This window comes from Lepisosteus oculatus, chromosome 2 (genome assembly GCF_040954835.1).
Source record: "Lepisosteus oculatus isolate fLepOcu1 chromosome 2, fLepOcu1.hap2, whole genome shotgun sequence".
Lineage (NCBI taxonomy): Eukaryota > Metazoa > Chordata > Actinopteri > Semionotiformes > Lepisosteidae > Lepisosteus > Lepisosteus oculatus.
Window position 1 is genome coordinate 68,368,207 of NC_090697.1, and position 27,802 is coordinate 68,396,008.

The 27,802-nt window shown below is 41.7% G+C and overlaps 1 protein-coding gene across 7 annotated transcripts in view; it reads right to left on the reverse strand.

Moving 5' to 3' along the window:
• The window catches only part of slc4a5a (solute carrier family 4 member 5a), a 50,515-nt gene extending 32,270 nt beyond the window's left edge, over positions 1–18,245 (reverse strand). For 3 of the 7 annotated variants that reach the window (XM_069181565.1, XM_069181548.1, XM_069181581.1), the window contains exons 1-7: positions 18,041–18,244; positions 14,716–14,796; positions 13,253–13,456; positions 6,490–6,619; positions 4,013–4,173; positions 3,517–3,675; positions 528–623 (exon numbers count right to left, since the gene is read on the reverse strand). In XM_069181565.1, the coding sequence (XP_069037666.1) occupies positions 528–623; positions 3,517–3,675; positions 4,013–4,173; positions 6,490–6,619; positions 13,253–13,456; positions 14,716–14,782 (817 nt within the window). In that variant the 5' untranslated portion in view covers positions 14,783–14,796; positions 18,041–18,244. Of the gene's footprint in view, positions 1–527; positions 624–3,516; positions 3,676–4,012; positions 4,174–6,489; positions 6,620–10,909; positions 11,200–13,252; positions 13,457–14,715; positions 14,797–18,040 lie in introns of those variants that run through there. The other 4 variants (XM_069181556.1, XM_069181586.1, XM_069181573.1 and 1 more) reach the window with 3 other exon arrangements.
• Positions 18,246–27,802: the final 9,557 nt, after the last annotated feature.

The window sequence follows — 27,802 nt, forward strand, 5'->3', positions numbered from 1 at the left end:
AGTTTTTCTATGTGGACTGACTCAGACTTCCTGCATTCACAGAGGCTGTCTTGGATCAAACCTTAAGCCTCTGTCTCTGTCCCTGCTGTTATTTGCTTCTGTATCACAATTATTTCATTCCAGGCCTTGTGCCCTTGTTGCCCAACACAACGGTCTACTGTTGAGGGCTGACCCAGCCGTGACCTCTCCGATTTCCACCTGTGTCTAGTAACATAATTAATAGACAACTAAAATAGGAGGGGAAAGAGGTCAATTGGAGGGAAAAAGTAATGGACACATTGTGGAAACCTCACATCAAAATGCTTTCCTTTTTACCCACTATTCCCTTTGGGCATGCTGTAACAGGTTAAGTGAGAGGTTTGGTGTGAGACATTAGAAAGGGGCTTTTTAGAATGTGGGCTTAGTTCTGCCCGTAATGAAATTAGGAATTTTCTGAGGAACGGATGCAGCACTGCCATATTGCAGCTTCCGTACGAGCCTCCTTTCCAGTAGAGGAGGAGGAGAAAAGTTGGATCAGCAGGACTTACGCAGACGCCCGTAGCTCCTGGCCTGCCTCATGCACAGGTCCTCTGTGGAGCGATGGAAACCAGCCCCAGCACTGGGACTCCGGCTGGGGCTGCGGTCTGCCCCCAAGCAGGGGGAGAGAAGGGGAGAGAAAGAGGCCGGGGGGGGAAGAGAGACAGAGGGAGGCAGTTTTGAGAGGGAGAAAAGGGGCAGAGACCGAGAAAGAGTAGGGTTGAGACAGAAGAGAGAGTGGAAGAAAGAAGATGGAGAAAACAAGAAAAAAGTGTGGATTTATGAAGAGGAGAAGAGAGAAATAAAGGTAAGAGTGGGGAAGTGGTCCCGAGAAAGAACACACAGATGCAGAGAGAAAAAATATCAAGACAAGACGGGGTGGTAAGATTTGGGTTTAGAGGGAAAACAGAAAAGGAGAAGAACATTAGTGAAAGGGCTGTTTGATTCAGTTAAAGATTACAGTTGCCCCGGTCAGCTGAATGGCATTTTTTAAATAATCTCTGCGTGTGACATAATTTTAAATGGGGAAAAAAAAAATCTTTCAAGCACTGCCAAAGTTTTACATCACAACAAAGTGCTGAGAGTTACGACTTGTCAAGAAACATTCCTGCAGTATCTGCCACTCAGCTGACTCTCTGTAAACCAATCACCATTCTGATCATAATAAATCATTACAGAAGAACTTCACAGGGACCTCATCCTCTCTGGCACTGAAGGTGGGGACAGAAAATAGTAAAATAGAAAAAGAAGATCCCTAAAAAAATAGGCCTTGTATATTGGTGCTATGTTCTCTGATGTTATTGATGGTTACATTACCTACATGCTGTATGCAGAACATGAAAGTGCCTCGAGATGTGTAGTTTAGGTTAATAGTCTATAAATTGCCCCTGTGTGTTTAGTGGTGGTCTGGCATCCTCTTCAGGGTGCATGTTGCCTTGCCTCTATTCTCAGTTAGGAACTGACACACTGTGACGTTCGTTGGAGAAGCAGCGGGATGAATGAACCTGAAGTGTTTCAGATGTTCTTTTTCAACAATTTCTGTATGAGAGATTTAGGACTATTCAACTCTTTGCATTTAAGAATTTAAAGAATGTTTCCAGAGAGATTGTGAGCAGAAAGATTGTGAACTATAGTCCAGATAAAATTAGCTTTTTCTTCATATTTAAGCAGACACATAACTTATGCGTATATAATATGCAGTGGCTGTCATCGTGTACCCAAATGAATCCAGCAAAACCTGAAATGGACCATTTTCTACATGATGGGAATCTTGTTTCTCATGGTTACATACTGTACAACCCGTTTTTCCAAAACCGTATTACAGGATCCAGCAAGTCTCTTCTGGCTTGTGATCCCAATTTATAAGGTCACACCTGTATTAAAATGTTGGCCATCGCTATTTTAAAAATAAATTCAGTAGAGTCTCGACATCTGGGAATTAAACATTTTGCGAGTTTTTTATACGTAATTCGGTCTGGACAACAGAATATTGGATGAAAGAAGAGCAGAGCGGGATGAAACCAACCCAACATCTGCTAGTAGCAGCTTTCAAATTAGCGGCGCAACAGAGTAGCATTGTGAGACGAATCTAGCTAGTGGGTGAGCCTCTTCCTGCCCTCTGCCCATGTACCCCTTACCCAGGATGTGCGTCTCAGGGTGTTCTTGTTTTTATATTGCACCGAACGCTCCAGTTTCCTTGTTGCCAATATGGCGAATAACAGGCTGGAGATGTCTTTATAGGCTCACCAACAGTTATATTGCCAGTTTCATTACAGTGAGGTGTGCCAATCAGCAAAGAGGCAGAGACTGAAAGTGCAGGCATGTGCTGGATGCAGAGGAGGGATTCATGTTGTCATCTTAAAGCTTCTTACACTATATACATCTACCGTCGCTCTCCTAAATCAATAGATTATTGCTGTTGGCCAGGAACTGATGTCATCTGATGGAATCCAGATTTCATCAGGAGTTTTGACCCTTATCCTTATTGCCCTCCTGCTGGCGGGTCAGCAGTGATAGCCAGTCACTACTCATCTACTCCTGGCCTCCAGCATAAGGTTCTCTCTCTTCGCTGCCTCTCCCAGTCTTTGAAGTGCTGTCTTTCTGTCCCTCCCAATCAGCGCAACAGCTGGAAGCATTATCCACACTGATTGTGTGGGAAATCCTCTGCACCAACCTTCACTGGGAACAACCATGTCTGCCACCCTTTCCCTCTGTAAATCTGTACTACAGTGTACTGTATGTGGCACTTATGCTCTTAAAGACCTCCTCACATCCTTCCTCCAACGGTACCATCAGATCAAAGAGGATGATCTTTCTCACTTCTGTGGACCACATCACCACATCTTTATGGATGCTTGTACAACATCTGGAAAATGCAGCCTTTCTCCAAGATCCACTCTCATATCCCGTGATGGAGCTCTATGCAAGACAGAATCTTTGATTTTCCTTGACCTTGTCTGCTTCTCACCCTCCTTGACAAATGCAACTGCGCTTGTAGATCCTTCATGAGCTTGCCCTTTCTTCCTTCTCTCTTTCTCCAGGATGTCCAGAGAGGATATGTGTCATGGTACCCCCACTCCCCTGAGCCTGCACAGTGGATCTTCCCTGACTTGGATAGATTTGTTGGTGATGGGAGGATGTCATAGGCTGCCCACAGCAGAACGTTGTGATTACTCATGTTTTTTAATTTAAATTAATAACTTATAATACTAATAACTTAAATCCAGTGCATCAGTACTTTAATGATCATATAGGGAGGGTTACTTACTGTACGTCTTTCAACCATACATATACCACTGAACATTAAGTGACAGTATAGCGGTGCACTTGGTTATATGTGAATTTGACTGTTCAAGACCTCAAGAATGTCAAGACCCTACTGTACTGGGAACTTAACAGACCCTGTTTTTAGAGAGCAGGTCACACATACATTCTATACATAGTGTACAATACAGAAAGAGAGGCAAGGCCAGACAGGGAGGTGGAGTTCCGGGGACTCACTGGTGGAGGAGGTGGAGACGGACTTGCCGATGTCCGCCAGCGAGCGGTGGATGGGCTTCTTGGTCTGGTGCCGGTGCTTCCGGAGCAGCACGAAGCTGATCTTGTCCCGGAGCTCGGGGTTGATCAGCCCTTCCTCCACCTGACGCTCGATAATATCGTCTGAAAGAAACACATGCGGTCTGGAAGGATAGCATCTGAATCATACTCAGATTGTATCGCCCGAGATTGTATGTCCTGGACTAGTCTGCAATTGAATTTGACTTCATTCTAGACAGGCTGTACATCAGTACAGATATTCATTTTATTTAACGGTGGGACTTTTGCCTCCATTTCTCATTTCTACAATCTCTGACTGTTTCGGCCATGTCATCTCCTGTCTGTGGTCGTCCATGGACACTAATGTGAGCATTAGTTCTCTTAATGCTTGGAACTGCCAAAAATAAATAAATTCATTGATCTGCTACATGGTAAGCACAGCATCTCCAGCATGTCATACCTACGATCTGTGGCAGGGAGTAGCCATCAAGATCCAACAGGATGGTGCCAGTCTGCAGGCAGGTGCGCAGCTCAAACAGGCTGTGCAGGGACAGTGTGGACACGTGGGGCTTGCTCCACCTCTCACCGCCTTCTTCCACCTTCTCCTCAAACTTCACCCACCTGAGAGACACACACACTCAAACATGAGCACCAGGCTTCTGCTGACCTCTAGAAGAATTCTGCCCTCTGTACCCAACTTGCACATGGTCCTCTGAGAGAGGTCAGGAGCTCCATTCTCCTCACAAGCCACCAGCATTGATCTTCAAGTGCTAGATAGAGTGTTAGATAGAGTGTGTAATTGTGTTTATGATTTTCATAAGACAAAAGCAAGGACCATAAACCCTAACCTAATTATGATTTTTCTGATCCTGTGTAAAGCTCCAGTATTAACTGGTTCACCAATTTATGTATTTGCTTTTTCATCCATGATGTTGCTCTACCTCAGTGACTAACATTATTAAAAGCAATATTTTATATTTTCTAATCACCTGCTGCCTTTTGGAGTCCCCTGGTTATACATTTTAGACCTAAAATATATTTTTCTAGACTATGAGAACTGAAAATTCACTGTAAAGCAGTAAAGATTTTGGAGAAAATTGGTTGGATCAAAATCCTGCAGTGCTAGTTTGTCTCTAGAACTGGACCAGGCATCTCTTCTCTCTTTTAAGAACAGGCTTCCCAATCTTTGCTCCCATGACCCCCAGTATCTTCTGACTTTTGTCTCCACTGTCTCAATTCCTTAACTGAAATGTTAATGGGAGCAGTGATTTATTAAGTGTGGTGTTTAACTTAATTTTTGTTAAAAAACTAGAACACTAGGGTAATTAATGCCTGGGCAAAGAATCCTAGTTTTATAACCTCATTTCTGTATATGCAAACTGTTACAATTTCAAACAGTTGAGGTACAGAGGTAATGAGACAGAAGGTGGAAAAAGGTGTTTGATTCGGTGAAAGGGGTGAAAGTTGAGAGGCCAGTGAGTGTGAGAGAGTGTGGCAGGAAGAAAGGAGGGGTAAAAGAGAGGGGGGATCTTATTCTAAGAGCTTACTAGCCTGTTATATTAAGGCACAGTTGTATTCTTCCAAAGGCTTTGGCAAGGTTAATATTGGCGTTGCAGTAGCCACTACTGCAGCTTCATTAGTTAGGGATTTACCACTGAGGGGATGTGCTTTTGAAGATGTTATTAGAAAGGCATTATTACACTGGCATGTTGTAACATGAGGGAAGCCAGGAGGACCAGCCCTCTTTTCCACTGCTTTTGTAGGCTCTACTTCCAAGTCATATCCCAGCAGTGGACTCAAAACACACTCCTGTTGAAGTCCCAGAGAAAAGTAGCATGCAAAGGAAAATTAGGGTAAAAAGTGGGATACAAAGGAGCATGGAGAAACCAGGGAATAAAGAAAAACTAAGGAAGGAGAGAGAGAGACAACACAAAGACAAGAAGAACCACCCTCAGACACACATTGAACGACAGAAACAGACAGAGGAAGCAAAGAGTATTTGAAAATAAGCCATAAAAGTGCACAGAGACAGCCAGCGCAGACAGGCAGATTAACAGAGACGCAGTGTGAATTAGTGGTAGTAAGAATAAGTAAGGATTTCAATATGTTTAACATAGGAGGTCATCCACTTCACTATTGAAGTGCAGCACCCACCTGGGTGATGCTGGGCAGCCATTATACTGTATACCAGTAGCCCCACTACACAGAAGTGTGAAGTACTGAGGCAAACAGTGAGACAAACTGACCAAAAAGAAGCAAAACACACATTCCAAGGCAACAAGATGACGGCACCAAGACAAAATGTCAGATACGATCTCAAACATACAGAGACACACCCAAAGGAGTGGCAATTTGCAGAGGCTGAAATCAATGATACTTTTGTAAAAATGATACTGATTGGACAGAAAAGAAGTACAGTACTCCACTGGTGTAAATGTTTTAACTCGGTGAAGGTCAACGGGCCTTTTCTTGTTTTCTAGTTTTGTCGGGAAGAACAAGTGATGCAATTAATTAGGTTTGAGGCCTGAGAGTGGCCATCTCTGGCTGGACATAGCATGAGACGGCAGCGATTGAGACTTGACCGGCCAGTTATTAAGAGCCATAGGGGTTTCTGGCTTTCATCGCGGTTGTTCTCTTAGTTCTCTTAGTAATTGAGCTAATTAGTTGATCAATTGCCTGTGTTCTTACCAAGTGTTTAGCAACAGAGGAGGTAAAGATTACAAGACAACCTGCTGGACTATAGATTATGTGGACTGGGCTTTAATTCCATGTATGTCTCTGCACGATCATGCAAAAAAAGGGAGATGGATGTATTCTGCAGCCTTTGCTGGGATGTATAGTGCATACACAATCTTACAGCTGGGTACAAAGTGAGACGGATGAAACCGTGCGAGAGAATTCCTGTTTCCCCCGAGAAAGACAGATAAACGGAGTGACCTGGCAGACTCCTTCCACTCCAGCTCCTCGCCGTCGTGCTGCAGGGTGTCCATCTCAGTGAAGAGGGTGGGGGTGGGCACGTCGTCCTCTTCGCCCAGGATATAGCGGAGCCGCTCTGCCGCTGGGGACACTGCCAATACACAGCGAGTACGGTCAGACTGCACGCACTGACACAGGCTACAGCTCTTCCTCAGCCACTGCGTGCTCTAGGCCCGGACATGTGCGACAACACAGGGGTGGACAAGAGAAAATAAGCAGAATATGATGAGAAGGTTTTTCATAAGTGCAGTCAACTTTGAAAGTTGTCCTTCTAGTTTTTCTTTTTTATTTTCTGCTTTTAAAACAAGAATCGCTGTAAAGCTGGGCTCTTCATCACTTGCATTCATACCAATGCCATATTGGGTTGGCTGGTGACATGTTTTAACACAGCAGGTTAAAACATGTCGGCGGGTTCTGCTTTATCTTTTTATGAAGAAACAAAGAGTGAAAAGAATTCTCAAAGCTTATTTCAGGATCGGCGTTACTTATCTGTAAACAATAAATGCACACTGCATGAGAAACTACTGTACCTTGGACAGTAACAATATAATAAGGGGGAAAAAAGGATCAGAGAAGAAGAAGCCCACATCACAATCAGCAAATTCAAAATAAACCACTGAAAATCAATGCAAGGCTGGTGAGAGCATGGAAAGATCCAGATTAGACTGTGTGTGTGTGCGCATATGTTCATCAGGGATTGTGAGGCATGATGATGTTAATATTGGTATCCAATGTGCAACTCTTGCTTCTGCCTGTGACCAGGAACTGGAAACTCAAATTCCACGGCCCTCAGGGCACAAACTCTGCATGCTCCCCATTGGAGCTAAAGATCTATTAAAAGCGTCATGCGGACACTGGAAAACCACAGGACAGTTTTTAATGGGTTTAATTTAATGAGCCTGACCCACTAAAAGCATTCAACGTTTAAGACATAAGTATACGGTATGAACCCTGTGTGTGAGACCAGGTTATATACTAATTTATTAAGTGGAATAAATATTTTACAATTGCACAAAATAATGCTGGTCTCTGATTGGTCAGTCTGGGACCAGCTTGACATTCCAGCAAGTTGAAAATCTTGTCACCAGATACTGTATACTCTAGGTTGCCATGCAGTTCCAAAGTTGACAGGTGTGATATTATGTTTCCCAAGTTATTTATTAAAACTAATTTAAAATACAAAAAAAACAGTCATTTTTTTCTGAAAAGGGTGCTTTAACAAGGCAGAATTCAGCTCAGAGCAGATGCTGGGGTAACTTCAGTTCTGATGCTAATGTCAGATTTCCAATATTTCTACATACCGTTCTTGATAATGTTTCTCAAAAGAGCATAATTCGATCAGATATTCAAGTAGGTAGCCGTGTCAGCATGTATAGGCTGAAAAGGAACAAGTAAAGATTTATTCCATGCTGAACAATTTCAGCACCTTGTTCCATAATTTGATCAGTGTGTTTATAAGTGTAAATCTCAGAGATCTACTTTATTGTTTAAGTCAGGCTCTGTTAAAGCAGAATAATGAACTAACAGATTCTACTGTGTTAGTGTGTGTTCCATTTGAGCTCAGTGTTTTACCCTAGTTATAGTAACCAATATGTTAAATCTAATGTGTGTTTAATTTGAGCCTGGTATTTCAATCTTGTTATAGTTACCAATGTGTTAAATCTGCTCCTTTTAAAGCTTTTAAAGCTGTATGATTTGTGTAAGTATCAACACAAACACTGTATTAGTTAGTATTCAGTTTGAGAGTTAATATATATAACATACTGCTGTAAAAAGTAAGGCAACCATACCTATACCATATTACCAATACAGTATCTTTACAGTGATCTAACTCTGATATCCTGGATCTGTATGAAATTGAAAAGATAAGTAAAATTTTCAAACTGAAATATAATTCCTTCAAATCATGTCATTCATGTCTCTCGTGTCACTACAGTCTACTCCTATGTTTTAGGCTTGGATTTGGATCTTGGATCTTTCTTGGATTTGTATCACACACAGGGCGCAGACAGCCATGCTAGTCATGATCTCGGTTCAGACTGCCCTACATTTCCTGTGGAAGTCTTTTTTTCCCCCTCAGAACTGGAGCTTATCAGCACGTGCCAGTCTTTCCGTTTTAGTGAGGAACAAAATAATCCAGTTAATCACAATCCTCGGCAAGCCTCGTTCTCCTGCTTCGGGCTACAACAAATGTACAAATGAAGTTTGCTCAAAAACGGCAATGAAAATCGTTTAAAGAAACCTTGCCATTTGCTAGGAAATCAAATATCAAATTGAAATTTAAAGCCATTGCTACTGCTACTACATGCTGACATCTGTCATGAAAAACTAAGTGAAGAGAAACTGATCAACTGCAAGGTTTGCCAGTGTAGATCTACTGAGATTAAGAGCTGGTTATAAACATTATCATACTTTGATAAATCGCTAGACAGTCATTGTACGGACGGCACTCCTTCCTTTGGACTTGTATTTCCAGATTAATGTCCCAGATTGTTGACGGAAGGTTCATTGTAGGTGGTACCTGTACTGTCCTATGGGTAAAATGTTAAACAAAGCTTCCAACTTCTGTACTGGGTCTTTAGAAATCCCATAGCATTGCTTATAAGAGTAGGGGTGTTAACTCCAGTGTCATGGTTCAATTTCACCATGGCCTATATGCGAGGTGCTTTGGAATCTTTTGGGAAGAAAGGCGCTCTATTTCAGCAAACAATCAGTTTTTATTATTATGTAGGTGTATATACAATTATGGACTTAAACAAGTTTTAAAGGAGATGGGTGTTCAGAAATCCCCCTAAACTGAGCTAAGTGGATGTGTAGTGCATTAATGGTAAGCCAGTCTTGAACATTTCTCTGCTGAGTTGCAGGACATTACTAAGGTACTGTATAGTATAAGTAAAGTCTTTCTCCTAACGGACATTATACAGTATCCCATCCATGCTGCAATGAAAGCCATAAGCAGAAATAAAGAAGAAACTTCTGTTAAGTGTGACTTCCCTAGTGATGCTTGAGTCTTGCATGAGTAAATACTGTATGCCTTTATGCTGTAAGAATACAGTCTGTTGCTTTCATTTCTGCAAACATAAACCCACAGGAGAGTTTCTCTAGAAGTCTTTTTCTCTCAAGGGTCACTGATTATCCACGTCCAGGAAGTCTGTACACTAAACTTTCTGAAGTGTCCTCCCCCTTCAGAAGGCACTGGGGCACCTCTTCTAGAACTGAGGCCCAGGTGAGCCAGCTGTGTTTCCGATTACTATGCAGACCAGGCTTTTGGAGAACCTACTGTATGTCTTGCGGTTTTATTCACAAGTTGACAAGTCTCTCTGTCTATTCCATTCAACCATTTCACTGATATTCCAGAAAAAGAAGTATGAACAGGCTCGGGGTGCTTGTTACTGTGAAGAAGGTGTTGGCTCACGAACCACTACTGTGTCGAACCACACTAAGTCTGAGTATGAATGTACAGCTAGCTTTAGGGATACTAGGGTAAGTGTGATGATTGACGCTCAATGTACAGCCACTAAATACTCAGACTCAATGATTCCAAGTATTTAGTGACTGCACCTGTGCCAACAACTACCACATAAGCTTAAGTGGCTTAAACCTGTTACAAACAGGTTTACTAACAACAATTGTTTCATTGCGTTTTTCCCTTTAAATGCTATCCTTATTTGCGGATTGAGAAGAAATCATCATTTACAGCACTGAATCCCACTAACAAAATCCATCGATCAGCATACCTGAAAATATCAGGAAGTTTTACTTACACTTGCACATGAGAATGATCTACGTACTGTATTACAAGCAGTGCGTTATAAGTTATGGATTCTTAAGGCGCTCTTAGGCAAGGAAACATCTTTAAAAACAGAGGTAATGTTTAGAGTCCAGAAACAGTAAATGTATGAAATGAATATGATGTTAAACTTGTCATGTACGCACAGCACTGCTAAAAAATTCTACCACAAATACTAAACACTGAAAACTTGAGAGCTCCAGCAGCAGACCACAAGCGAATTTGCTAGCAAGAATGAATCATTCTCATAGTTAGTAAAGAATCCCGGCTCTGTTTACAAATGCAGATCTGATTTAAAAACGTGGAGGGCCCTGCAGCTCGTTTAAGCATAAAAGGTCTGGATACAAACAACGCAGAAAACAAGAGACACAAAAACAGTACAACACAAACTGCAACTGGCCCTTGTTTAACAAAATCAATCTGCACAAAGGGGCTGTGCTGCTGCCATTCGCCACAACACTTGATTTCAACTTGACGACAACTCTGTGATCTCATGCGTTCTTGATGGCTGCGTCGCACGAGAAATAGTTCTCTCTCGCTCTCTATTAATTTCCCACAAAATGCAGACAATCCACAGTTTGGCTCCTTTACCTGGCATGATGGGCAGCATCAGTCCATGTGTTCCTTGCTCTTGGATCTGCGCATCTGTGGAACCCAGAACAGTGCCAGGGCTCTGCACTCTGTCCATGACTTGGCGTGAAGCTTGTGAATCAAACCACGGGTGTGGGGAGTGGATTAGTGGACCTGTGGCATGCACCTCACAGTTCCTGATTCACGTCCTGCTGCTACTGTAGCTGTAGCAAATCCAGGGCTTGTTTAACCCAGCCTGCACAGGTCCAACTCTGAGCGCGAATTCTCCCCCGATCCCCCTCCCCAGCTCCCTGGCAGGGATTAGCAGAGCAGAACTGCGTGTTCAGTGTGGAAAACTCCAAGCATGGGCATTCACTACTGATCACGGCTGAAGAGCCATTAACAGTGCATGACATGGGGCAGAGGTTTTGAATAAATAGAAATAAAGTAATTGTTTAAAAAAACAGGGCACTACAGGGTGCTACACTTCAGTGGCAGATGAAGTGAACACTTGAGTTTAACCTGATGACAAGTCTGTCTGGAACCTTTCAATAATAATAATAATAATAATAATAATAATTGCTTACACTTATATAGCGCTTTTCTGGACACTCCACTCAAAGCGCTTTACAGGTAATGGGGACTCCCCTCCACCACCACCAATGTGCAGCATCCACCTGGATGATGCGACGGCAGCCATAGTGCGCCAGAACGCTCACCACACATCAGCTATCAGTGGGGAGGAGAGCAGAGTAATGTAGCCAATTCATAGAGGGGGATTATTAGGAGGCCATGATTAGTAAGGGCCAATTGGAAATTTGGCCAGGACACCGGGGTTACACCCCTACTCTTTTCGAGAAGCGCCCTGGGATTTTTAATGACCACAGAGAGTCAGGACCTCGGTTTTTACGTCTCATCCGAAGGACGGCGCCTGTTTACAGTATAGAGCTACAGTTTGTTTTGTATTATAAATCAGCAGTATAACGTAGTTTTCACCCAGAAAAACAACTTAAAGAGCATTTTTAAATGCTGTTTAAATAGCCTCAGAAATATTTCCCAAAAGCATGAAAGAGCAACAGAACCCATCAACTTTTTACTTATCTCTCTGCTCAAAGGAACTGTTGAGGCTACAACACATTAGTGTAGTTCTGTATAATACTTAGAGAAAAGCTCTGTGTGTTGTTTTTGAATCCTACACAAAACTGTCAGGTTTACCGGGCAGATCAAGGGTTAATAAAGATGAGCAGCAGTTGAATGCACACTTGCGATGTTTCCATTCTAATCTGCTTGTCAAGTTCATCCATCACCACTATTTATATTTTACATTTATTAAAAAGCAATACCTCATGCACAGAGAAGAATGGTTGTTGTGCAGCATTTGATACATATTGCTCAATATCTTCTGATATTTTCGGTTATCAGTGTGCGGGGTGTGTTTTTACACTGTGCGCATTTGAAAAGCATGAATTCTTAATAATCTTAAAGACTTTCATATATTCAACACTGATGAACACAATTTCTTGCAGATGCAAGGGTTCTTCCTGATATGTCTTCTATTTTATTACCCACTCATTTCCCTGTAGTGCTGCAGAAATGAGTGTTTCATAGACACCTTAGAAAACACAATATTTCTCAAGGGCTGACAATTGTTTAAGGTTTTTGAATTCAAACCAAAATGTGTTTGAGTTGAGTTCAAACCAAAATTGCATAAAGTTAAATATTAAATAGAGCATTTTCTTGCTGCGGTGACACCTACCGCAAACATTGAAAAAATGTCCAAAGCTAATATGCATTTGCCTGACAGTAAACAAAGTCAATCCACTCATTTTCAAACAGTATCTGGCCCAATACAAACCCAATTTAGTAGACCATGTCCACAAGTCAGGATAGACCCTGGACAGGATGCCAGTCCATTGCAGGGCACACACACATTTAGAGCCAATTCAGAGATGCAATGACCCTGGGCAGCATGTTTTTGGACTTCAGGCAAAACTGGAGCCCCTGGACAAAACCCACATGGGCATGGATAGAAGATGCAAACCCTGCAGAGAAGATGCCCCAGGGTTTAAAGGAACCTAAGATCTGAAAACCAGCTGCTCTCACCACCATGACACTGCACCCACAAGAAAAGTCAATATTGATGCAATTAAATCATTAGCAGATCTGCTGGACTGAAGACCAGCACCACAGGTGCAGCCCACTGGTGGCAGAACGTGAGTACCAGTGTTGTCAGTAATGAAACTGGGGTCTTCTACTTCTCACTCAAAACGTCAGTGTTGGTCTCCCAATATTGCAATCGCAGCTAGGTTCCAGTTTCATGGATACAGGCCTGGCTGTGTGGCAGGCAGGTGGCGCCATACTCACTTGTGCGGCTGAGGTCCGCCGCGGCCCCGTTCTCGTGGTGCCCCGGTGCTCCTTCATCTGTGTCGGAGCGCTCCTGCCTCTCCCTCTCGTAGCACCTCTCCCGCTCGCCCTCTGCATTCTCACGGCTGGAAGTGGACCTCCGTCGCCGCCGCTTCCGGCGGTAACCGCGCGGCACAGGCACTCCGATGTAGATAGAGTGATGGTCTGCGTGGGCGGAGGAAAAGGTTTACATGTAGCTGGACCAGTCCTGCGCTGACAGGCTGAAGGAACTGAACCTTTTCGGTCTTGAACGGAGAAGACTACAGGGGGACCTGACCCAAGTATTCTAAACCACTTAAAAGTCAGCTCAGCAGACGTCTCCACACTAAAACAGGAACAAGACGCCACAGGCAGAGACTACACAGAAGTGCGTTAAAGCCAAGAACAGCAGGTACTTCTTTACCTAGAGGTATGTATAACAATAGATCAGGCAACCCAGCCATGTGATTGAAGTCAGCCTGGCTTTCTTCCAGAAACAGCTGCATGAAAGCCTAGTATGAATTAACTAATGACTTCCTAACGGGCTAGATGGGCTGAGTGGCCTCCTCTGGTTCGCAACTTTTCTTCTGTTCTCAGGGCTGAGGTGTTCCTCCTAACACAAGCTTGCCATCCGTCAATAAAAGACTATCAGGACACAAAGATACTATTAGAAAGGCGTAGCTCCATCTGCTGGACATAAGAGGAAAGAGGAACAATCTGCTCGGTGAAACTAGCTTTTACACACAGTACTTCAAAGGAGCGCTGTAGCTATGAATTTCAAGCTTGGTCATAAGATAAGATTCTGGCAGATACGTTCAGGGACTGAAGCCGGAAGGGATGTGGGCTGTGGAGGGTGGTGGAGGGGACTGGAAGAGTGTGTGTACAGTACATGGCGCGTGACTGTTGCCTGTCTCGGGCCAGAGAGACCCAACAAGAGGCTCACTGTGATATAGTACATCCCCCCTAGAGACAGGCTGACTGTAGGAAGCAGCACACTGCCTTGTCCTCGGCTACTCCCTACTACCATGACATGATTAAAGGATCAGGTCAGGGGGGAACGTCAGTTCCACAGGTGTGTCAGGTTCAACACAGGTATTGCAAAAACAGAGTACGTGAAGAGGGAGAAAAACAGTAGCAGTACAGTACCTGTATGGAACTTCTGCCAGTTCAAAGATGCCCAAGGACCCAGTTAAATGCACATTAACATTTGAGCAACCCCAGTTACAGTGGCTGATCACGTCATCTAGCTTTGAAATAGTGACATCTAGACTGTATAGCACTCAGTCTGCACGCTGAGCAAATCTTTCCAGGCTGAGTCACTTAGGAGTTCCTAATGGCTTTCCACAGGAGCATCACCAGCGTCCTCCCCTGCCCCCTGCCTCAGAGACACACACCAGAGTGTTCTCACACCCTGTGGGATGTACAGTAGGCTGTCTCTTACTCACCTTCATCATCCTCGTAGCGCTGACGGCTGCTGCCAGGTCCTCTTTCCACCAGGCCATCATGATCCATCCTTGTCGAGGAGGCTGTGCGGACAAGGGAAACAGAGACTGATGGAGGCAACGGCTCAGCGTGACACGATTTCAATAAAGGATACAAAATGGAGCTCAAATACCAGCCTCTCCCCTCTATTTCAGTGTCTGTTTGTATAACCAGCTTGTTAATTAAGTTTAATGTAATGTTTAATGTTTCTTTATTAGCCCTATACAATTTCTTGCGTTAGGAATTCATCTTTTCACATACCCCAGCTTTTCTCCATGGAGACACAGACACACAGACAGGGAGAGAAGCTTGGGGTCAGAGTGCAGGGTCTGCCATTGTACAGCGCCCCTGGAGCAGTTAGGGTTAAGGACCTTGCTCAGGGGCCCAACGGAGTAGGATTCCTCTGCCAGCCGTGGGATTTGAACCGGCAACCTTCCAGTCACAGGCGCAGATCCTTAACCACAGAGCCACCATTTATAATTAATAAATTTCTCTCTTCAAGAAGAGAACTGAATAGAGATGCAGGATTTAACATTCCTGTTTGTAAGATCTGTCTTTTCCATCTGTTGTTTATTTTCTTCATTTTCAAAACTTTTGTGTGTTTTTAGTAACCCCGGTTTTGTGTAGTTTTTGGTTTGTCATTTATAGCATTGTCTTCCAGGCTCAAGGAATTTGCATACAAAAAAAGAACTTCACACAATGTCATTCCTCCCCGTCTCAATTACTCTAACAGGAGCTCTGTTTCTGCTGGAGGCCTTAGTGCTGCAAATCACAATGTGATTTAACATTATGAATTATTACAAAGATCATAGAGGATATCAGTAAGTGCTAATTAGTAAAATAGCAGGAAATTACAGGAAGATGCCTTCATCTTAAAATGTTTCCATAATCAGCAGGGTGATGAATCTTTCCATATTGAATGATAATAAAGGCACTATGCAATTCTAACAGTAGTTGGACTTCACATGCTTGCAAACTCAGTGTCTAAATAATTAGTTAGAAAATACTTTATCTCTTAATTAAGGCAATGCATGGAAAAACAATAAAAACCTTGAAATAAGTATTAAAGCCAGTGATTTAATACTTAAAGGTCTACCAAACTTCAATAAAATTCATTAAGGGAAACAATTATTGTTCACATATACTTTATAGTCATAGTCACTGGTGCTTGTTCCAGTTGACAATAGAAAACATCAATCTTATGTCTTATGAACAAAGCAAAAAATTGCAGGCGGGAAACAGTTAATCAAATGATAATAAATATGAATCAAAAACATAATTAATTGACCCACTGGGACTTGGTCATAGACTTTTCCCATAAGTTACAGGGAGATATTAATGAAAGGCCAGTGTATTGATTTGCACTACACTAACCTTAGGTAATTGTACATTAGTCAAGCTCATGGATATTTGTTTCTATTTCTGCCAAAGCATTATTCCTAATTTTCTTCTTTCAGAAAAAAAACATACAGTATAACATGAATTTGTTTGCTTTTAAAAAACTTTATTACTTTTAAAAGTTGGCATAATTTCAATGTTTTTCTTTGCTTCCATACAGTAGTTAATTTCCAGTATTAGCTCCTTTTTCACAATAATTAAAATCCCCTAAAATGTAGTTAAAATAGAAGCAATTTGCTTTTTGGGTCCAAAATATTCATAAGGGGGACAGTGTTGTACAGTTCCCATCCCTCCTTGTTAGATAGCTTTATTTGGATATTAAATTACTTTGTGTCCTTCATGCCCACTGGGTATCCAGTGCTTATCTGCTCTGACAGCCCGATCAATGGTCAGTAAAGGCACTTTCTCTCTGACACACCCACTGGAGCTCCATATCTCCACACAGCACTCTCACACACACACATTCAGCACAGTCAGAAAAAAAATACTTTTTTCAAACCTGTTTGCCTTTGTAAGCATCATGTAGTTTGTAAAGCACCTCATTCAGCCACTGTAGCATGAGTAAGACATTATAGGGGGGTTTAACCACCTACATTTACATTAGATACATCAATTAGTGAGATAAGGAAATCGTGAAATCGCTGGTATATAAAGATGTTGTTGCTATAGAAATGTTGCTAATAAAATGTCATGCTAACAAACCAGAAAAGCATGCAGTTGACATGTCAATGACATATTGTGATAATTATTCTCTTCTAAACATATAAACCTGTTTGTTCACTGCAAAGGCACTATAAACATGTATTGTCTATTTTAGGAAATTATTTCTTGCTGGATCAAACTCTACAAAAGAATAGCAAGGTGTGAATTTGGTCTGAAAATAAAGAATGACTGATAAGCATCCTATTCTGTCCTCAGTCATGAAAATAAGGTTGACTCCTAGAGACACCTTTTCTTTTTGGTCAAAGAAGGTTTTAGGCATTTTTATTTTTATCTGTAAAGCTGACTTATGTACAAATTAAAATTAAATTAAGAAAAATGAAAGTGCTCCTCAACGAGCAAGGAATTTCTAGACAACGTCATCGAGAAAAAAGGGCTTCTACTTAGAAGTCATTAGTGTGTGAAATTAACTAGTCAATAGGAAAGGTTCCATTTTGATTTAATCTATTTGATCCACATGTTTTGCTCAGTCGTAATTATCAGCATATAACTCCTTCCACAGATAGGGGGTTTTGCATATAAACCTTTGCCCCTTTTTGCATTATAATACATAAAGAAAGCTAATCAGCATACAGCATACAGTGAAAATAAAAGACTAAACACAAGTGGTGAGTTTTATTCCATATTACCTTTACCCTTCCTGTAAATAAAGTGTTATTTATCATATGAAGAGTGCTCAGACAAAAAGACAGTAGAAGAAATGTACCATCAATCATCAAACTTTCCAGTGATAATCATATACAGAATCAGCCAAATCACCCACTAACTTACTGAAAGGTCAAGAAGACAAAATGAGAAGGAGTGCTCAAGACACATATACTGTAAGATGCATAATGACCTTGGTTTGCTGCAAAGCCTGAAACACACCCATACCTCAAAATACTGACTTTGAAAAATCTTTGTACTCTTTCAACTTTATAATTTTTTTCTATCTTCAGTCTTAAATCCTGTGTTTTCGTTATAACTGCCTGATACAGAAGTTGCTACAAGTTTATGTGTTGCTATTTTTCTGAAGTTTCACCCATGCTTTGTACATTCATATCAAACCTTTGCTTGAGAGATACTGTATAAAAACAATAAAGAAAAGACAGGTACACAAGTAAAACTACACACATACATGCAACAAACACCCAAAGAAAAATGACAAATTAAAGAAGGAAAGAAACATACCTGTAGATGTTGGAGAATTGTGAAATTTGTGGAAGAGAGATATACTAACCCTGGACAGTACGGAATGGAGATCTACTGTGTATTAATGATGAGTCGCTTTGTGTTCCAAAACATGGAGAGTGGGAGCCTATGGGAGCCTAGCTCACACTGGACTGCTGGTATTGGCAGTTCACAGCCTGGAGGTCTTTGGGGAGAACATGCTCAGGGTAATGTGCATTGAGTTCCAAATCAAGCAGCTGTGAAAAGGCATGGTCATCTCATCATCAGTGCACAGCATGAGGCGGAATGAGATAGGGAAGACTGACAGACAACAGCACACTGTAAAGTCATTCAGCTCTCCCACACTAAGGACAGCATTCCAACAAGGTGAAGCTCAACCGATGGCCCTGTGCCTCAGCTGTACTGCAGTATTTGTTATTTTTCACTCTTACGCACTCTGCTTGTTTAAGATGAAAGCAATTAAGCCAATCTGGTGATAATTCAATATATCATACAGTGTTGACAAACAATCTATTGTTTTATTAAATGGGTACTGTACTTAATATAATATGTGAAGGAACAAGTAAAGGTTTATTCCATGCTGACAAGAGAAGAAAAGAAACAAAACATTTCGGCTATGGAGCCTTCTCCTCACACCTGAAGAAGGCTCCACAACCGAAACATTGTGTTTCTTTTCTTCTCTTGTCAGCATGGAATAAAACTTTAGTTGTTCCTTTGCAGCCTACGCATGCTCATGCAGCCACCTACAGTACTTGAACTAAATGTAATATGTTGCACGTGGTTTAAAATATGGTGAAGTGATATGTACAGGACAGTTTTCCTGCAATACTGTATTTTAGCCATGTGGATAGAGTCTATTTGTATGTTTCTAAGTAATCCATTCTTTATGCATATAATTTTTTATATCAGACCTTTTCCCCCTCAGGTACTAGATAATCGATGCTCTACTGTCATAATTTACCAACTAGACTCTTCTCATTCTTTTCATTTCAGAATCTGAAAAAAAAATAGAAAACATCTTAAGGGGCAGGAAACAATTAAAAGATGCAGTTGATTATAGATCATTAGATGAGGCCCCCATTGAGCAGCTCAAAGTCCAGTTAGAGTGAACACCAGCAGTAACTAAGGAGTCACCAGTATTGGGAAACCGTATACTAATCCTGGATGGAGAATGAGACCAGAATCCTAAAGCCTTGACATATACAGTACAAATTAGAAGCTTTGATATTGAGAGCACAAGACTTAGCACAAAAATGGAGTAGACACTAACACAACAGTGTTTGTGTCATGAATAGCCCCAACCAGAGGATTTCTATACCACAATCTAAGTGGTGGTATGAGAGGAAGCTAAAGTGACTGTGTTGGTAGGTTCTCATTTTAATATGGCAAGGTTCGTGACACATAGCTACAAATAAAAACTTGTAGTGTCTGTACAGTGACTGCAGTAAATCGGACACTAAGCAAAGCACATACAGTACTGCAAGAGTAATAATAATAATAATAATAATAATAATAATAATAATAATAATAGCTTACACTTATATAGCACTTTTCTAGACACTCCACTCAAAGCGCTTTACAGGTAATGGGGACTCCCCTCCACCACCACCAATGTGCAGCATCCACCTGGATGATGCGACGGCAGCCATAGTGGGCCAGAACACTCCCCACACACCAGCTATCAGTGGGGAGGAGAGCAAAGTAATGAAGCCAATTCAAATGGGGATTATGAGGAGACCATGACTGATAAGGGCCAACAGAAAATTTTGGCCAGGAGGCTGGGGTAATATCCCTACTCTTTACAAGAAACACCCTGGGATTTTAATGACCATAGAGAGTCAGAACCTCAGTTTTAGGTTTTACATCTCATCCAAAGGACAGCGCCTGTTTACAGTATAGTGTCCCCATCACTATATTGGGGCATTAGGACCCACAGAGACCACAGGGTGAGCAACCCCTGCTGGCCCCACTAACAGCTCTTCCAGCAGCAACCTTAGTTCTTCCCAGGAGGTCTCCAATCCAGGTACTGACCAGGCTCACACCCGCTTAGCTTCAGTGGGCTGCCAGTTGTGATTTGCAGGGTGATATGGCTGCTAGCAAGTAGGAAGCACATCAAACAAATAATCAATCACATGGGCACACAAGAGAAACACTGAACTTTCTAATGGTCCACGTCTCTTCCCCATTATGATGCACTATGAAGAACTGAGATTCATCACTTCTGACGTAAAATTTAAAAGCCACACTTGCCCTCGCAGAACCTATTAATAAAATAAATGCCGTCACCACAGGCATAGTCATTCCTTTTAGTGCTTTGGAAAACCAGATTAAGATAAAGTCAATTTGGAAAACCAAATTCAGATAAAGTCAAGAGTGAATCAGTATCTTATTACTTGTAATCCAGTATAACAGCATAAAGGGAACACGAATATTTAAACTAACCAAAGTTAATAGTTTGCCCCCATTCCCAACTGTCCGTTCTTGCACACTACCTGGAGAAAACCAAAAAGTGAGACTCTTTCCCAAAACCCTGTACCTGAGTAGACTGCTTGCACATTTAAGCTTACAGCCTGCTCCCCACCAGCAGAAGGTACTGTAGGTAACAGTGCGGTGCTTAAGTTTTATGATCTTCGCCGTTCTGTAATGTGCAAAAGAGAATGCATTAAATAAAGAACAAACAAATTTAGACTTGGTTATGAAGGAAGAAAAGACCCCATGGCTTCCTGATGGAACCAGGATTGATTTTAAAATCCTGCTCATGACGTACAGCAGAAAGTTCAACCTCAATCTTTCTGAGAACTTGTCGTGGTCAAGGATGGTTGTCTTCTGCCACTGTGCAAACTGTGGCTCCGGAGATGTCTGGTTAGCCCAGCACGCAGTGTTTCTGGCTGTTTTGTTCTGTGGTAGCATGAGAACTTTCGACACCACCCGTCTCCGTCTTACCAGACCTCTGCCGAGCCTGTTTGGTGACAGGTCCCTGGTGGTTTACCAATTGCTGCTCACCCACGCGTCGCCTCACATCGCAGATTTCCATGACAGGCACTATAGACTCATTTACTGTATCTCCAGCTCTGATCAATTTAATGACAACCCCCCTACCCCCACTTCCTCTCTGTGCCGGTGTTCGCACACACTGTCCCGCGGGGGAGCGATATTCGCTTGCTAGTTGTCCAATACAAAGCAAAGCGCTCGTAGCGCTCGTCCTCAGTCAGGGTGACACTGGGCTCCTCTCTGCCAGGCTGAGTGAAACAAAGTCACACTAAAATTCAGATTCGGGCGAGTAGTTTGCAGGTGTGTGGGTGTCTCTTTTTTCCTGTAGGTACCGAACCATGGATTTTAAACAGATGTTGGTGGAAGCAGAAACATTCAACAATATTCTTCAAATTTAAATCACACTAATGAAGGCAAAGCCTATAGCTCTCCGTAGCCCAGATGACTTCAGATCATTTTCATTTTACAGTAATTCCTTAAGTACTGGAAATCTTTTACCTGTAGACCAGTCTAGCACTGCTTGTATAAACGAAAGCATAAAACAAAATCTATATATATACTGTAACGGAAGCGTTAGAATATTAAAAATTATATACTATACAACAAATCTTAGGCTTTTCGTTAAGGCATAGCGGAGTGGTCGCGTCTTAAGTGATTGCAAAAGTCAGTTACCAAGGAGGATTAAAGTTAACAAAGCTCAAAAAATAAAATAAATTTATAAGAAAACAAGTCTGAGTCCTTAAAATATTTACTCGTCGTATACATTTGTAAACATCGCCATTGAATCTAAAGGCAGCAAACAACATTAATGTATTTTAGCCTCAGAATATCAATTACACATTTAATTTCGTTTCCACACTCATCTATCTGTAAATCACGAAGAAAAGATTGACACGTATACTGTAGGTCACACTGCCTACATTATAAATTAAAAAGAATAAATTTGCAATCAGACTTTTAAATGTCTTGTGATAGCCCTAACAGAGGGATAATAGGAAAAAAACATAGTTCTATATGTCCTATTACTATTATGTTCAACGCAGTGACAACAATTTCATATTTCCCTGTCAAGCCCATAGAAACAAATTTAAAGAATAATGGGTGAACACGATATGCAAAGTAAAAGTGATATTTGTCAAACGGCGAGAAAACATATCACAAGCAAAACGGATATTTTTTTTTCGTTTTACTATTTTCAACGTAAGAGAGAACCAGCCAATTGACCTACTCGAAAACGGACATTTTACCAATTGACCGCTAGATGTCGGTAAACAGCCGTGTGTGCGATGCAGCAATGAAGAAAAAGACATGCCCGACCCTGTCAATGCAGTGTGAGAAAGCGGTAAATCATGATGTGACTGAACTCAGATTTGACCGATATTGGGAGAGTAGGGGGCACAGCTCACCATCACGCTATACTATGACCACAGCCAGTTTGAAAACGCTTAAAAAAATGCCTGAGGAAAATGTAAATAGGAAAATACAAGTATACAGATGCCAGACTTCAATTACTGACCAATGTAGAAACAGTGCTGATTTTATCATATCGAGATATATTACAAGATTCTTAGCCATAAGGTTAATGACTGCACTGTAAATGTTATTAGAAGACAGCACTGGCTAAGTGACTCATGATTAATGCAATTACTTGATTTTATTTAACCATTTGCTTGAAGTTTACAACACACACACACTGGATTTAAAATGATTCTTCAGGCATCAACTAGATGCTAAACGTCTTAAGAGCCCACTGCCCCATAACCAAGTTACAAGCTCTTAATAATGTCCTAGGCAGTTATTATTTTTCAGCATGGTGAAACAGGTCACTTATTAATTATTTTCCTCATTTTTGGTCAGCCATAATGGTGTCAAAGCTTTTTTCTCCTTTGCCTTAATTCAATCAAGCACTATATCAGAAACTCTGGCATTGAATCAATCAGAGCTTGGAGATACAGTACAAACATAACAAAATACTAACAGTGTACAATGAACAGAACATTAAGAGTGGTAAGCATTGTTGTCTTGCAGTGTTGGGGCCCTGGGTTCGATAACAGACCTGGGGTGCTTTCTGCGTGGCGTTTGTATGTTCTCCTTGGGTTTACATTCACATGGGTTTCCTCCTTCAGTCCAAACACTTACTGATTTAATTGTCTAATTGGCCCAGGTGTGAGTGTATGTATCTCTGTGTTTGTGTCAGTATGACCAACCACAGATTGGCATCCTATACAGGATGTACCCCATGAATGTGCCCATATGCCAATTGCTTGCTGGGATAGGCTCTGGCTACTCCATGACCCTGAAATGGAAAAAGCATTTAGAAAATGAAAATGGATGGATGCATGAAAAATTATCTGGTTAATTCTGCTTTACAAGCAGAATAAATAAAAAAAAAGAGTTGTGTCTGGAGCAAACTACCCAATCATGTTGTTGCAACCAATACCTTTAAGCAATACCTTTGACTTTCTTAAAGACACAGCTGGATGAGATCATAGAATCAATTAGCTACTAATTACAAAATGGGCTCCTCTCATTTGCAGCTGCACATGTTGTTAGAGTAGTTTGGACTTGGCTCAAAGCACCATGCACTGGGCAAACGCAGCAGTATCAGCTAGAGACCAGACTAAATTTGTGGGTCTCTCATGCAGAGAGCTGACACATAGGCTGTATATACAGCGGTGTTGTAAAAAAGCCAGGGCGGGCATTCATTTGAACATGCAAGAAGTATTTCATTCTGAAATGCAAGCAGTCCAAGAGCACAACAAATTAAAAACCTATGTCCTGAATGACTACAGACCAGCAGGTTTTAAACAGATTTCTCATTAAAAGAAAAGAAACAGGAAAGTTCTTGACCTGCACAAGTAAAATCATTGCTATACATGAAATGTATTCTTGTAATGGGAATATGTTATTCCAGTTGATTTATACAACCACTTGGATCTAAACTTATTCAACGTTTGTGCATATGAGCCCTTTAAACCATGGAAACCTTAAAAGAGGTTGAATTAGTTCATCTGACGCAATTTAAGATGTTTACACCTCAGAAAAGTAAGATAATGTGTTCTCAGGCATTTTTTGTAATTGTGTGTATTCAATGATAGCATCTTACATGCAACTACACATAATTCACTTGCAAGACACATGCTTGTTATGATGTAAATACAATGCAATTGCAGCATAGATAGTGTACCTGTATTATAAAGTATTTCTAATGAGGGAAAACCAGGAGATCCATAATTTAATTAAAGACTTAGGTAAGCAAGAAGACACTGCAGCCCCTGAGGTACAGTATTACTGGTATCTACAACAAAGGACTGCAATGATTGTGAAAATCGTGCTACATTACTGCCAGGAGGCATCCCAGTCCTGTGACCCTTTCAGCTCCCACCTTATCTTTAATGTTCAAATCCCTCCTTCTCTTTCCTACCTTCACTCCTGGCATACAGACCCAGTGGCAGCAGTGCAGTCTGGGAAATGACACTGAAAAATTCTAAATTAACAGTTTTTTTTTTTAAATTGCAACACCTGCTGGGAACAAATCATTTTTGCTCTCAAATGCCGACATTCGTTTTTTTTACATATTTCTTTATTAGTACGCAGCCAGGCGGAACATGTATTTACTCACCAGACGCAATCTATTTGAAGAGTTTGTCCCCTGGGAATGGCATTCAATGTGAATTTGAACACATTTCCACACAGGTTATGTATAGATGTCTGCGTTGCATTGCAGTGGGTAACACTGACATTGTAAGAATGGCAGCTTAATAAGCACTACGTGGCTGTTAAGCAGGTAACAACAATGTCCTTTTTCTAATGATGATGTGTAGAAAATGAAGGTATGCTGGCAGATAAGCAGAGCCAGAATGAGGTTTAGTGCATCAAAAGATCCTTCTCAATCTACTTATGCATCCATACTTTTCGAAAAATACAGATTTTGATCATGATTACATATTTTTTATGTCATTCTGATGAAATGATCATTCATGATGGATACCAAGACAAAACTAGACTGATTTGGAGTTATTTTACACAAGCACTAAATTGACTGGGCTCAGGTGATTTTACCTGTTGAATGTCAAAGCTGATGAAAATCGAGGAATATAACTATAGAAGAAGCCCAAAAGCCTTTCTTATAAAGAGAACAATGCATTTGTGTCATTATAATACTGGCGCAATACCTCAGATGAACACAAGTGGTCAAAGTTCGCTGTAGCAATGAATCGTGGTTTTGTGTAGACCATTGTGCTGGACATCCAAGTGCAACCAAGAGCGTTTAGGCACTAAAAGCTCTGCTTGTAGTGACTGATGGAACCTGACTGGACTGTACAGTGTACATTGTTCCTGGATTCTCACTTGTTGCCCTCCTACAGACTCACCCTCACATGACAACATCCCAGCAGGACCACAGGTGTCCTCCTGCTGCTCGTGTGACGATGGCTTTCTTGAGAGATGAGAATGTAATAGTTACTCCATGGACACCCTTGTCTCCAAGCTTGAGCCCCATTAAATATCTATGGGTTGAGCTGGACATCTAGGGCTCACGGACTTGTAAACAGGCACAGACCTGCCTGACCAGACTCTGTGAGAGGAATGGGGACAGAATCCTACGTTACAGTATCTGCAACGTGGCAGAAAGCACGAGTCACAGATTTACAGCTTGTATGCTTTCAGGAGTGACCAGTAATGTTCACAATAGAACCCCTGTTGCCGACAGATGTTATCCACCATATTGAATTTACCTTCATTATGTCTGTTTGACAAGCAGACCAAGAAAGAGAGTGGCAGAGGTAGAGGAAGACAACGATGGACAAAAAGAGATAAAGACAATGTGGAGCAACAAACAGAAACAAGGATGAAGAAAAGTTCAGACTCAATTCCATTGACATGGTCATTATTTGGGTATTTGCTAAGGGTTTTGTACGCCCCAGTAACTGAAGATACTCTGCCATATCAATATTACATACAAATCCATTATCTGGGATCTGACTTTTTAAAAAGGAAACTGGTTTAAATGATTTCCTGTCTATACAGTTCCGTCTACGTTTCTCGGTCTGGCTGCACTTTACAGCACAGGAGACAGAGGCAGCATGCTGGACAGAAATATGCACAAGATGCAGGAACTGTTAAAGGGCTAATGCTGTCTCCCTCACATCTGCCTTGAGGGCAACAGGCGTTTTGTATCTCAGGGTGCTGAAATAAGCCAGGGTCAGTAAGAGCAAACGCACACAACCGATCACAAGTAAAAAGGCTACCAGGAGGAAGACCGTAAAGGGGATTAACAAGAAAGAGACAGGAAATGGGAGGATAAAAGAGAAAGTGTCAGGAACACAACAGGAAAACTAGAGGGAATGAGACTATAATATCAAGAGAGATGGAGGGAGACACTGACAGCTGGAAACAAAGAGTTAATGCACAACAGTGCACAGTTAGCAGGCCGGAGTCAATCTAGGCTACAAGCCTGGTCTTGCGCCGTCACTTCTGTGAAATGGCTCCCCCGCCCACCCCGAATAGCAGGTGCATATGACAAAGCATACTCAGCTGTGAAATTCAATTAGAAATCCTCCCAACGGGAACGGCCATGCCAGTGGGTTTGGGGGCACACCAGCTCATCGTGACACGGGCTTCCCGACAGTGCCAGGGCCCTGCCTCCTCCTGCGGCACACTGCTCCTGCTGAACCGATCCACTTGGAAAGTCAACCCCTGAGGGTGCAGTTTTAAAATCCAGGTCTCCATACAGAGCATTAGTGTGATTACAGCCTTACTGCACACTGCGTGGGTGAACTCATTACTCTCCATTAATTGCTCTATAATTATTTTAAAAATTGTCTCTTAATCCCTCTGAGCCCCCGTGGTGACACAGGATGTACTGTTGTAAATGTGTGCATTTTGCATCATCTGTACAGGCTCTGAATAAGCATTTATGGAAGTAATAGGAAAATTACCCTTTTTAAACCCCCACAAAGGGTTTTCACTTTTCAATGACTTTCACCACAAAGCCCTCATGAGTTTTGTTCAAAACAAAGTTCAGACGCACTGCTGCTCTTTAGCAAATATTTTGCTGAGTGCCAAGCTAAATGAAATTTGACGTTTCGCATGCCAGCCACAGAAGGCATTCTCTTCCCGTTCTGTTTACTGATCCAGTAACAATGACCATTCAGAGGTTTTTCTGCTTGTGCTGTGTTCCCCATGGTCCTGGCGAGACCTAAGATTCTGTACATGTCCAGTAGGTCATCTTACACAAACTACTGTATTTTAAGAGACAGGGAGCATTTATACACTACTGATCAGTTAAGCAAGTTCAAATTAAGAAACTGAGGTTTTTGAGGCATGGGGGATATTAAGACTTTTCAAATGTTTCCTGAAATACTCTGATCAAGTGATCACCATTAATTTGTTCACAACCCTGGCAGGTTACTACCAGAGCCCCCGTTCTGGTGCTGAAGACTCCTGCTCCAGGTCAAACCTTCCACCTCTTACCAGAAGCACAGATTCCAAAACTACACTGAATGAAAAAAATACAGCCTATTCTATTCCAGAACTACATTGTGTCTTTTGAACTTCAAAAATGAATCTAGCTTCAGAAAGTGGGGGCATTTCTCTTAGGCCTGATACGACAGCTGGAGATACTTCTGGCAATATTAAGAGGTTCCTCACAAAAAGTGACAGCGTTGCAGTTTGTGTCTGTTTTGTGTGAACAGATGCCATCATCACACTGCCCTTCTGTGGTGTCAAGACGTGAGGGCAGACTGAACCATACCTCCGTCTGGGCCTTGT